The sequence below is a fragment of the Juglans microcarpa x Juglans regia genome, chromosome 1S (assembly GCF_004785595.1).
Source record: "Juglans microcarpa x Juglans regia isolate MS1-56 chromosome 1S, Jm3101_v1.0, whole genome shotgun sequence".
NCBI classification, from domain to species: Eukaryota; Viridiplantae; Streptophyta; class Magnoliopsida; order Fagales; family Juglandaceae; genus Juglans; species Juglans microcarpa x Juglans regia.
Genome location: NC_054595.1, coordinates 28,772,539 through 28,785,517, shown reverse-complemented (window position 1 = coordinate 28,785,517; position 12,979 = coordinate 28,772,539). Strand labels below are relative to the sequence as shown.

At 36.8% G+C, this 12,979-nt stretch overlaps 3 protein-coding genes and 1 non-coding gene across 7 annotated transcripts; 3 read left to right on the top strand and 1 right to left on the bottom strand.

Moving 5' to 3' along the window:
• Positions 1 to 767: 767 nt before the first annotated feature.
• Positions 768 to 3,871, top strand: LOC121246409 (glucan endo-1,3-beta-glucosidase-like). Its single transcript, XM_041144560.1, has 4 exons — positions 768 to 1,303; positions 1,716 to 2,294; positions 3,303 to 3,570; positions 3,658 to 3,871. Exons 1-4 carry the CDS (start codon positions 851 to 853, stop codon positions 3,684 to 3,686), a joined length of 1,329 nt encoding a protein of 442 aa, XP_041000494.1. The 5' UTR covers positions 768 to 850; the 3' UTR covers positions 3,687 to 3,871.
• Positions 3,872 to 5,402: 1,531 nt separating this feature from the next.
• Positions 5,403 to 7,550, top strand: LOC121246454. Of its 4 annotated transcripts, none has more exons than XM_041144626.1 (3): positions 5,403 to 6,216; positions 6,498 to 6,542; positions 7,140 to 7,550. In XM_041144626.1, the coding sequence occupies exon 1, from the start codon at positions 5,530 to 5,532 to the stop codon at positions 6,214 to 6,216; it is 687 nt and encodes a 228-aa protein (XP_041000560.1). In that variant the 5' UTR covers positions 5,403 to 5,529; the 3' UTR covers positions 6,498 to 6,542; positions 7,140 to 7,550. The 4 variants fall into 4 exon arrangements, with proteins under 4 accessions (XP_041000560.1, XP_041000559.1, XP_041000558.1 ...); XM_041144625.1 differs by having other exon boundaries at positions 6,498 to 6,546; XM_041144624.1 differs by lacking the exon at positions 7,140 to 7,550 and adding an exon at positions 6,713 to 6,941 and having other exon boundaries at positions 6,498 to 6,546.
• Positions 7,551 to 8,696: 1,146 nt separating this feature from the next.
• On the bottom strand, positions 8,697 to 8,769 carry TRNAK-CUU. Its single transcript has one exon. It is a non-coding gene; the product is annotated as a tRNA-Lys (tRNA).
• Positions 8,770 to 8,845: 76 nt separating this feature from the next.
• On the top strand, positions 8,846 to 12,899 carry LOC121246428 (dolichyl-phosphate beta-glucosyltransferase-like). Its single transcript, XM_041144588.1, has 10 exons — positions 8,846 to 9,006; positions 9,135 to 9,183; positions 10,106 to 10,212; positions 10,476 to 10,521; positions 10,935 to 11,069; positions 11,192 to 11,281; positions 11,403 to 11,534; positions 11,640 to 11,723; positions 11,882 to 11,946; positions 12,385 to 12,899. The coding sequence occupies exons 1-10, from the start codon at positions 8,894 to 8,896 to the stop codon at positions 12,569 to 12,571; spliced, it is 1,008 nt and encodes a 335-aa protein (XP_041000522.1). The 5' UTR covers positions 8,846 to 8,893; the 3' UTR covers positions 12,572 to 12,899.
• The last annotated feature ends 80 nt before the right edge of the window (positions 12,900 to 12,979 follow it).

The following is a 12,979-nucleotide window of genomic DNA, read 5'->3' as shown; positions in this document are numbered from 1 at the left end:
ATTTCTGATCAGACTACATAAGAAAGCCTGTTTAGCATTAGCCCAAACCCATATTTAAGTAAGGATAATAAAAGGTTTATTATCTTTTTACTATAAATTTGAAATTTTATTTTTTTATTATAAATATTTTTTTAACATCTTTAATTATTAAAAAAAATATATAATTTTATTAATAACTATTTATTTAATCATTGAATAAAAATAATAATAAAATAATAAATGAATGGTAAGAATTAAGCCATCAGTATCTTTTAAGCAAAAAGCAAAAGCATACTCCGTTATCATGCGGAAACGCGGCGCCGTCCGCTCTTTCACAAACCGCGTGAGGCACGGAAGCACGGGTCAATCTGTCTTTTCCGTGTACGCTATCCCCGCACAACCTGAAAGTTGTTCTTGGTTCTTATGTCAAAAAGAAGGTAGTAGGGTTCACACCTCGAATATTTTTTTTTTACTTTCTTGTTCCCGCACTAATAATTTAGAAAACAAGAAAAATAGATTCGATCTTTGATCGGTAAACCTTATACCTCGTTTGGTTTGCCACTTCAGATGATATGAGAAGTTAATAAAATTTTATTATAATATAAATTTTATTTTAAAATTTAAAAAATTAAATTATTTATTATATTTTATATAAAAATTTTAAAAAATTAAAAAAATTATATTTTATAAAATAGAAAATTTTAATTTTGCTTAACCAAACCAGCTATTCCAGCTATTAACCAAGCGTGTTCTCCTCTGCCCTTCCACACCCTATATATATATATATATAATTACCAATACGCATTACAAGTCCCCCTCTTTTCTGTCCTGTACCTCCAAAGGCCGAGCCTTTAATAGCACCCGTAAAAGCATGGCCATCTCCCCTCTCATCCTCACCCTCTCAGCCACGCTACTCCTCCTCCTATCCTCCACGGTGTACTCCATCGGAGTAAACTATGGAACTCTCGCAGACAACCTTCCACCGCCAGCCCAAGTGGCCAATTTCCTCAAGACCCAGACCACCATCGACCGCATCAAAATCTTCGACACCAATCCTGACATCCTCCGGGCATTTGCCAACTCCGGCATCGCCGTCACCGTGACTGTTGGAAACGGTGATATCCCCGCACTCGCCAACCTTGCCAACGCCCGCCAGTGGGTCGCCACCCACATCGCCCCGTTCCACCCGCAGACACAGATTAATTATATAGCTATGGGCAATGAAATCATGGCCACCGCCGACAAGAACCTCATCAGCCACCTCGTTCCCGCGATGAGGACTCTCCACCAGGCTCTTGTTCTCGCCAAAATCAACGATATTAAGGTTAGATGGTATCCTGATTTTGGGCGGAGGGGAATGTAGGATAGTCTGCCTTTGATTTTATTTGATTTGGCTTTATTGCGTCTCCCTTCATTTTAATCTCGAATCCATAAACCCCGTTTTGATATGAAGGCATGTTTTGAGCAACCTTATAAGAACTGACTACATATGTTTCGATCTAGGATCTTAATATCATGCTAAGGAAAACTATTTGTGATTAAGAAGTATTAATAGCAACTTTTTCTGACCTTTCGGGAAGACAAAAGTTCCCACAAAAAAATTGTGAAGAGTTGAAATTACTAAGATTTTATTGAATCTTGTTTTTGACTTAAAAATGATCCAATTGATTTGCACTTGACTTGTGAGAAAATCTGAGAGCTAATATCAAAGCCTCGCTCGTGCATTTGATTATCAGGTCACCTCCCCTCACTCTCTGGGCATACTCTCAATCTCTGAGCCGCCGAGTGCCGGCCGGTTCAGACGAGGCTACGACCGGGTCATATTCGCACCAATGCTCAAGTTCTTGAGCGAAACAAAGGCACCCTTCATGGTCAATCCCTACCCCTACTTCGCCTACTCCCCAAAGATGGCAAACTACGCCCTCTTCAAGAGCAATCACGGCATCCATGACAAGAACACCGGCATTACCTACAACAACATGTTCGACGCCATGATGGATGCCCTCCACTCGGCCATGAAGGCCGTCGGGTTCGGCGACGTGGACTTGGTCGTGGGGGAGACTGGTTGGCCCACCAACTGCGACGGCTACGAGGCCTGTAGCGTGGAGAATGCGGCGACATTTAATGGGAACTTGGTTAGGCATGTTAACTCCCTTAGGGGCACGCCATTGATGCCCAACCGGAGATTTGAGACCTACCTGTTCTCCTTGTTCGATGAGAACCTTAAGCCCGGTCCGACCGCCGAGAGGAATTGGGGTTTGTTCAGACCAGATTTCACTCCAATTTATGACCTTGGGATTATGCGCAACGGCCAGGTACGATAACCCGATGACAATAGTCAGCTTTGTTATTCTTTAGATTTTTCACGTACAAGGTCAATGCTGCATTTCCATTTAAATTTGTCATTTACGTTCATATTTTTAGTGACATGATTAATTAGTTCAGATATGAAACTATTAGTGTCACGTATTATTAAAAATGATAAAATCTAAAATAAATAACAATTTTTTTTCTTAAAAAATACTCTTTGGATTATAGGACATAAAAGTAAAACACGTATGAGACCCAATAAAAATATATGAATGAAGGTTAACAACAAATATTATTATGAAACTTATCAATTTATGTGTAAAACTAAATCATTCTTCTACTCAAGACTTGAGAATTGGAAAAGGGAATCTCCAAATTAAACTCTTACCGATAAAGTAAATTTCATTATATGCTTGACCTTCGAATCTCATACGTACCTTTCTACTCAATCCGAATCACATGCCTTCGACGAAAGCGTCCAACCTCATGTAATCTCAGTCCGTTATCTTGGTATCCCTGCAAGATGGTAGGTTATATGAATAAAAGAATCAGTGATAGTTTCGGCCTGTAATTGAGGTATGCATATATATATATAATTTAAGAATCCAAAGAAAAAAAAAAAAGGAAGAAATTTCAGAAAAGAAACAAGGATTTCGCACCTCTTCATTAATTCCCCTTGCCTGAAATATTTTGTTTAATATTCTAATTAAAATGCCCAATTCTTTTTGAGCTTTGAGGCGCTAGTTAGTTCTTCTACCTGCTCTACTCGAGATCTAAGCTTGTGTTTTTTCAAAATCTCCATCGGATCTTGACGTACGCCTTCTTTTGGTTCATTTTTCTGTTCCTCAGCTTTTGGCAGATATTGGCAGATCTTGTTGTATTAGTTTTAAAATTACTTTAAAAGGGTCGGCATGTTAATTGGTCTGAAGAAAATGTCGTTTAGATCCGACACTATCATGCATATTTTCTTAATCATCATTAACTATTATTTCCTGTATAATAAATGAATGCAGTCTGGTGGAAGTAGACCAGCACCCGCAGGCAAGAACTGGTGTGTACCAAAACCAGATGCTAGCAATGCAGCATTACAGGCGAACATAGACTATGTATGCAGCACTGGTGTGGATTGCAAACCCATACAAGCTGGTGGAGCTTGCTTCCAACCCAATGATCTTAGGTCCCATTCATCGTTCGTCATGAATGCTTACTATCAGAAATCTGGTCGCCATGATTACAACTGTGATTTCTCTCACACTGGAACCCTCACCTCCATTGACCCAAGTAAGTAATTATCAAACAAAGATAATTGAAGCTTTTTTTTACTTAACATCAAGCTTTAACATTCCTTTTTTTTTTTTTTTTTTCCAGGTCATGGTACATGTAGATACGTTGCATGAGATTGAAATGGATCCGTTATGGCTGTGGGTGGTAAGGCTCTGCCTGGGAGTCGAGTCTCTAACCATGTATACAGCTTGGAGAAACTATTGACGTGCGATTTTTTAATATTATTTGTTGTATTATCCAATATCTAGCTGTAACATTACATATTGTGCATGGAATTAATGGATGATTGCACTGGTTATTAATTGCAATTTCTGTAGTCAAAGTAAAATAATTAAAGTATCGAATAAGAGTATTAATAGCGAAATCAATTTAGCTAAATTTTGACCAAAGTTTAGTTAAGTTGCACAAAAATTCATTACAATGGACTCAATTAATCTACAATATTTTTAGTCTAAGATTTGTTCATTGGCCAAATCTGGCCAGCCAAGTTACGAGCCAAATATTATTTTGACCATAAAAAAATTCCTCTTCTCGATCGCCTGCTATTCCTCCCACGCAAGAAAAAAAAAAACAAAGGAAAGCATTTATCAGTTGTGAAAATATATCTGTTGTGAAGATATTACCGTTGGAAAAATATGGTCATTGAAAAAATATATCATCAGTTAAAAGAATATGACCATTGTAAAAAAAAAAATAAGTTAGAAAATTATATCCGTTAGGAATAATATGAACATTAAAAAATTAATGTATATTTTTTTAAGAACGAATCAATATTTAAATTATAATTAGAATAAAAATAAATAAAAATGTCAAAATTAATATTTTAATAGAATAATGATATATTTAGAAAGTATGTTATTTGATGTTATTGAGAAGTGATTAGTTAAATTTATAAAAATAAAATTTTTAATCAAATTTTAGCCGAACTTTGACTAGACCACTACTAATACTCTAATATATACTACATGGTATTTTGACCATTTTAAAAAAAGTTTATATGGACGAAATCGTGAAAAATAAGATTCTACAAACATACATCCAGCAAAAGGATTGGAAAGTTGGAAACAATTATTCTTGTAATTGTTAAGTGGGGTTGCTAGAGAAAGCTTAGAAATCAAGTGAGTAATTCTAACTGCTAGCTACAAGTACAGCTAGCGCTAGCTAACACGATAATCATGCAAACCTAAAGTGCCTGGAGAACAACAGCAAACCTTCTTTGTCCATACTATATGATCTACATTAATTCCAATTATATATGTGGTCCCAATCCTCAGTCACTGTGCATTATATATACCATAACGAGAATATTATAATTATCATTTTTGAGCTTAAAATCTATATATGTCTATTTGATTTTCAACGGTTTCTGCCACTGGGTTTGAAATCAATCGGGTCATGTGGGCGTGTAGCTGAGCAAACGTGAGTTCGACATCTTGCAAAATCCTTGTCGTCCAATCAAATCTATGGATGGTTGGGATTCTGTTCTGAACCTTTTTTTACGAGGTGTTGAGGTGCAAAGACAAGAGAAAGTGATACATAAACTGATTAAAGGAACTCCCAACGCCATCATGTGCCAGTTCATAATATAAAGAAAATGAAAAAACCTAAATAAATGAACTTAAAAAACTCCAACCTAAGCTCACATGATTTTAAATAGAATGTCAGTATATGTGTCACCATTGATATAAAATTCGACAACATCAACAACTAAAGATAAACCCTTTTTTTTAAGGAATAAAAAAAAGAGAAACAAAATATTAATTATGTGAAGTGGTTGTACATTATCCCTTCTTTTACTGTACAAAAAGATTAATCTAGTACAAGAAAAATCAACCTGAAGCTTCAGACCACATTTCTTTCTTCCGAAGCCTTCAAAAGCTTTATATTGGCCGTTTTATCGTAACACAAACAAATCCCACCACCCACCAAAACCTCCCTGCAGATTGATCATTGACCATGGAACAAAAAGAGAAGAAGAAGAAGATCAAGAAGCAAAAACACCAGCACCCAAATGGCCAATCCACCAAACCGAGCTTAGACTTATCTTTCAAGCCGAGCTCCGACGTCAAGGGTATCCGGTTCGGCGGCCAGTTCATCGTAAAATCCTTCACGATCCGGCGGGCTCGGTCTCTCGAACTACTTCAACTCCTTTCTTTTCCACCAACGATTAATACCAAACCCAACAACAACAACACCAAAAAAATCCCATTTCCTTCAACCGCAGCCTTCTTGCCCACCAACTTCACCATCTTGGCACACCATGCCTGGCACACCCTCACGCTAGGCCTTGGAACGAAGAAATCCAAAGTTCTTGTATTCGTCTTCGAAACGGAGACCATGAAGACGGCTACAGACCGCGTTTGGCCATCGGAGATACCGCTCGGAGAAGTGAACAAAAGGCTTATCAGGGGGTTGACTGGGTGCGAGATGGCAAGGTTCAAATTTAGAAAGGGCTGCATAACCTTTTATGTGTATGCGGTTCGAAAAGTGGGCTGCTTCGGCTTCTCCTGCGCTGAGGATCTGAGGACAATATTACAGTCCGTGCTTGAGCTCAATGATTTCTTCGATCATACTGCCATGCTAGCCATGCCCAACCAAAGAAGCATCAGTTTTGCGCCTCCGGTGGCCATGGCAGCTAACTAGGCAAAATTTCTAATTTTTCTACTTCATCAATATCGTCGATCGTCATCACTAGCATTGATTTATTTAACTTCAGTTCGACTTTTTTTTTGGATTTTTTCTTGCTGGGTTATGACGAGGGATTGGTTTGTTTTTATTAGAGATCTTGTAATTGCTTCTGCGTACCTCTATTTTCCAGCTCTCTGATAAAAAAATTTCTGTAATTTAGCATCATGAATAAATTGTACTTCTGTTTCATGGAATTAGAGTCTCTTGTATGTTGATATATATCTGTTCATTTGCAGCACTGAGGTGGATGTTTCTGGACTATACATTCCGAGTTTGAAAGGGTAGGTAAGTGACAATAGAGTAAAGGGTACCTACTGGATATATTATTGTATTCTTTTCTTGAATGACAGTAGTGTGAAATAATTATTTCTCCAATCACACTTTTCCTTTGAAAAAATTAATAATTATTCACCAGCATGTTTCCTTTAATAAGTAGTTCTTGCTGCGACTGCGCGCCGAACACTTCTCATTTGGGAGTCGGGGCCATGGTGCAGTACTGGATATATTATTCCGGCCGGCCAAGTTGCCTTAGACGTCGCACGTAATCTTTTGCTTGTGCCAACAATATAACATCATAAAATCCCTTGGCAATGAATTGTTAATTAGTGTACTGTTTTATAAGCGTGAGATACTCTATTTGACGACGACGTTTGTAGTAAGAGTCTAATTGCACTTGTGTACATGATGGAGGAAAGCTTGCATTACTGGCATGTAGATTTTAGGTCCATTCAAACCTTATCCGGCATTGCTTTCTTGTAAATTGTACTAAGATACATAACCCGTGAACTCAGACGTCGAAGTTCATACACCTGCATCTCGGCGCAATTGGTTTAGAACACGAGCTTACACATTGTCTAAAGCCATGATGGGTAGTGCAGGGATGATGCCATGATGCGTGGTGCAGACTGCAGGGGATGGATGCGATGATAATGATGATGGGCATGGGCGAGCATGGTGACTTGGTGAGGGAAAAGGCTGTTTGGCATGATGGAAAGTGACGGGCCACCCTTCTCCAGTACCCCGGGAATTAGGGTCTACAAAAGCTGATATGGGGAAAAGGAAAACAATTCTTTTTCGTCTTCCCACCTCGATCAGTGGCTTTAATCTTGCCACTAGAAAGCCCCATGCCAACCACCTTTTTCCACAGAATAAGCTTTTTAAGTAAGGGTACGGTTCCATGTTCATGTCATGGTATAATTCCTTGAAGAGAAAACATGCTATATATACGAAATATCACGACGGTGCATCCTTACCAAAACTTAAGGAGAGCCAAGGGCATACTCCATGAAAATTGATATTTTATGTATTACTGTTGAAAATCAAAAGATGAATGATTTGACCAAATAAGTGTATTTTGAACTTAAGTCTTTATATAGGTGGTGCGTGAGATCATTACACATTAACGAATGAGTCTCGAACATCTGACTTTTCATGAATTTAATTTAATTCTAACATTATGAAAAATAAAAATAAAAATTAATTTAAAGCCTTAAGTATAACAAGGATTGGAAACGCTATTAGTTCTGCATTATCTATAGTATCCTTATATATTCTTTTGACAATAATAAAAAATCAAATCGATCCTAGGAATGCATGTTACTATTGGCATATAGAATTAACCAATACCGAATTCAATAATCATTGGACAAAAATGATGTTACAAGAGTGATGAACCTTGTCGTGTATGAACAAAAGATGATGAGATCAACACTAGCATTGGATTATGCATCTACATATTTGCATAATATATATGACCTTAAATTGAACTGCATTAAATTATGCATATCCAAAAATTTGTATAGCTATGAATAGTATTTCTTCAAATTTGAAGATGTCCTGTTCACTCTCAAAACACCCCCCTCTCTCTCTCTCTCTCCCCACCAACAGAAATAAACCCTCTCTCTAAACATTTCTTTCTCTTTACTCTCTCTCTCTCAACACCAATGAAAAGAAATTCGAAAGAAAAAAATAATTTTAGAAAAAAATAAATAATAATATTTTTTTATTATTTGGTTTAAAAATGCATAATTCAATATGAAATTTTTCTTAATATGCAAAATCAATGTATAAAAAATATGATTTTACATATGCATATAGAGAAACCAATACCAATACTGGAGTACAAAAGTGTTCGATGCTATGGAGACTTTCGACTTGTACATCACAAGTCACATTTAATTTCACAGCAAATGAGGAATGAAGTTTTTAAGTAATTTTAAAAAAGAAAATACTAGTTGTGGACTAAATGTGCACACTAGTGTAAATAAGTTTTTTATTTAAATTTTTTTAAAACATTCTTAATTATTAAAAAAATATAAATTCATTAATAATCACTTCAGTAACTATTAAACAAAATAATATGTTAACTATTAAAAAAAAATAAAATAAAAATTGAGCCGTAGTATTATTTTCCTTCAGAAGGTAAAGAGAGAGATCGCCCACCGTGGGGCTCGAACCCACGACCACAAGGTTAAGAGCCTTGCGCTCTACCGACTGAGCTAGACGGGCCTTACACGTGGAGCTAAACTTATATAAGTAAAACATATATATTTTGCAACTCTGACCACGGCCTTCACATTCATTTACGAGGACCAGCAGCTGACCAACACACAGACGAACTCCGCAAGCGAAAATGGGGTTTCTATGGACGATGGTGGAGCTCGTAATCGCCCTCATTTTGATCGCGGTCTTTGTCTTAGTTTCTACAATCTTTTTCGAAGCTTATCGAAGAAGAAACAACCACACGTACGTTCCCCCCATACCAATCGAATCCCTAGAAGTTTTTTTCCTCATTCAAAACGTCTTCGTTTACTGCTAAATTAATAATATGATCAATTCATTTCGTTATTGCAATTTATTTTATTCTTTGGCAGGCATGTCGAAGCTACCGCAGTCTTTGAGGACCCTAATTCGTTAAAACAGGTAAATCTACGCTGCAAATACATGCATATATATGATATTTCCGCTTTAGCTTCGATTTACATATATAGGAGTCTAGTAGGAGGAAGTGAATTTGAAATTCCTAAGAATAGTTTACCGTTGTTTTGTGGTTTCGAAGTTCGTTCGTGCGACTGTGGTCTTTGTTGAGCAGACCGCACAATGCTGGATTTGTGTAAATTTGAATGACATAATTGATGGAATTTTTTCTAACTGGTGTGGGAATGAGTCATGGAGTCAAGTACGCTGTAAGCACGCAATATAATTCAAATGCATGGCTAAGGTTTAAATGTGCATCTTGTCTTGCGAAACTTCTACCTAACCAAATTGAAATGTAAATCTCTAACTGAATTGCAACGTCGTTTGGCTTCTGCCAAACAGTCTGTGTCACTGTTTACGGCCTAGTTAACGCAAGCGGGTTTTGGCTCTATGCTCGTTCAGTATGGTCATTTTCTATTATTTCTATATTTTGAAGGTAAAAGGTCCTAGATAATGTGATGTTTACAGAGGATCAATGTTTCACTTTAGCCTTGGCTTTCTTGAATTAGAAGATATCTCCTCAGACAAGAATAGTGATGAAATCCTAGCTCAATCTGCTCGCGATAGGATTTTTTTCCAACCTTATGAAGGTCTTTCAGAACGACAAACTTCTGAATTCACGTTGGTATTATTGTTGATGCCCCAAACAATAATGATGTTAAAAAATATTGATTTAAAGATATCGATATTTTTGAAAATATATAGATTTAAAAATATCGGCAATATTATTCACTTCACAATGTTAAGAATTACTTTGTTAAGTTTATTTGCTTTACAATGTCATGCCGGTAGCATTTTTTTAGGATAGTTAACTGACATCCATGGTGGTTTTGGGTGATTCTGACATTCTGGGAGGACTTTGTTCAAGGTTCCTTGCCCCCATATTTCTGATCCAGCAGAGAAGTATATATCTTTGATAATCCCTGCATACAATGAAGAGCATAGACTTCCTGGAGCTCTTGAGGAAACGGTGAAGTAAGTTTGAGCAAAATTAATCGCACTATTCTTTTTCTTTGATGAAGCTGTATGTTTTTGGTGTTATGCATGCTTAAGCATGACAAACAGGAAAAAAAAAAAAAAGTCTCTTTGTTATTTTTTTTTTGCTCTTTTCAATCTGTCGCATAACTAATTATTGTTATGTAGTAATACGCAATTAAGGTGGGGAGTTGTAGAATTACATATCTAGTTACTTAAACTGTGCTTATGAACTTTTTAAGAGATTTGTCTTTATGTTGTAGTTATCTTCAACAACGTGCGGCAAAGGATAAGTCGTTTTCTTATGAGGTATCATTTTGTTCATTTACCATATCATCTCAATTAGTTACCATGGTTTGAGGACTTGCATAATTTTGTTTTCCATTTGGAGCACGTAAAATATTTTCTGGAACTGAGATCTTGTCCTTCATCATTTTCATTGGTCTATCCTGTAAAGCTTTCTATTGAAAAAGTGAAGTTACCCAAGAAAATGTAGACGGTGTTAGGTTTGCCTTATTGTTACGTAGGAGAATCCTCCTTCAGCTCTGTAGTCCTGGCTCGTAATTTATAGTCTGTTTTCTGTGAAGAGAGTGGTGGAAGATATTTTGTTGTAATTTCTGTGGCAATTCATTATTCTAATGCATGGTGTTATGCTATCCTTCAAGGAAATTTCATCAATGTTATCTATCCATTAAATGACAAAATAAATGGGTTTTCAACAGGTGGTGATTATTGATGATGGAAGTGCAGATGGGACAAAAAGAGTAGCTTTTGACTTTGTAAGGAAATACACTGTAGACAAAGTGAGAGTTATCCTTCTCGGTAGAAATCATGGGAAGGGAGAAGCTATTAGAAAAGTGAGCTTAACTCAAACCACTCACAAACATGTACTGATTTTAGTGAAGATACCATGTTTTTTCCTTATGCATGACGACAATTGATTGAAGCTCTTTTCGTTCGCGAAAGCATTGTAAAACAGGGAATGCTTCATTCACGTGGTGAACTGCTTCTAATGCTGGATGCTGATGGAGCAACCAAGGTTAATGACCTTGAAAAACTTGAAAATCAGGTCGGTATATCCATCATTTTCTAACTGTTGGTTTTTCATGAATAATTTAGCTATTTTCAAATTTTAGTCTATGGAGATATTAACAGATCTACTGTAAATTATCTGATGTTATGTGTACTAGATCCATGCTTTTGCCAGAAAGGAGGGTAATTATGGAGATTCAGCATCTAGAAATTCGAGTTTTCGTATATCTGATATCCCAATTGCTGCATTTGGCTCACGTGCTCATCTCGAGGAGAAGGCTCTGGCTGCAGTTCAGTCTTACTAATATTGCTCCCTTTATATGTTTTGTGCTCCATTTCTTGCTAAATTTGTTTCATATTTTGCATCTTTGAGCCATTTCCCTTGTATGTCTCAGCGGAAATGGTACCGCAACTTTTTGATGAAGGGTTTCCACCTTGTGGTTCTCTTGACTGCGGGTCCTGGAATTCGTGACACACAGGTATCTCCACTTCATTTTTATTTATTTATTTGATCTGCAGTTCATCACCAGAAATCCCATACTTTGCTTATGCTGTTCAATGAAGCTCTTATGTCTTTCAGTCTTAAGTAAATACACATAAAGCGTTATCCTGATGTTGGCTGATCACTATATCACAGTGTGGGTTTAAGATGTTTACTCGGTCTGCTGCAAGGAAGCTTTTCAAAAACATCCGTTTGAAGAGGTAATTCGATTTAGATGCATTGTTCTTCGACATTTGGCATTGAGATCATGCTTAAATTTGTAGATGTGCAATGGAGCAAGTAGGGTAATCTTTTATGATATGCATACAACTTTATGCACATTATTATACGTATTGACTATTTGTCCAATTTTATCAGTTTTTTCTTTTTTAATTCAGCTTTTGAAATCTGATTTTTAAAATTTTTTCCATTTCAATAGTTGACATGTCAAACACGAATGGTCATGTGCGTAAAATTGTTAGTATAGATAGCATTTTCCATTTTTTATATTCTAATTTTTAGATATTTTCCTTATAAAAAAATCTTTAGATATTTTTTCCCCTCTACCTGTCCCTCACCCCCTAAACAATGTGTTCTGAATATGTTTTCCCCTCATTCTCAGTGTGTGGGAACTCACTTCCAACATGGATTTTACGCAGGTGGTGTTTTGATGTTGAGTTAGTGTTTCTATGCAAGTGGTTTAATATCCCAATGATTGAGATATCTGTGAACTGGTCTGAAATTCCTGGATCCAAGGTGAATCCATTGAGCATACCCAATATGCTTTGGGAGCTTGCACTCATGTCTGTGGGATATCGAACCCGTATGTGGACAATTCGTACTTGAGCTTTCACGTCGGAGCTCATCTTGAAAAGGCAATGTGGTCTTGCCTGCTCTCGCGATCTACTGGAATACCAGAGAAAGAAAAGTGATGCACCTGATTAGGTAGTAGGGCATACACTATACACCTCTTCTTTCAAGAATATTTGCATTGAGAAAATTTTCACATTTTTTCGTGCTTATTTATGCAAAGCCACGATTTTACCAACGGCTTTACCATGTGAAACTAATGTGCTTGAATTGAGTAGTACATGTAGTAATAATTAGAGCCCATGTTAGATAGGACTCCGTGGAATCAAAATAGTCACCACTGCGGGTGATTGGCATTATGGCATACGCGTTACGGCACATGGACTCGAGAACTAGTGATCCTAACAAACGAACAAGCCTCTAATCTTCGGACTTGACGGCAAA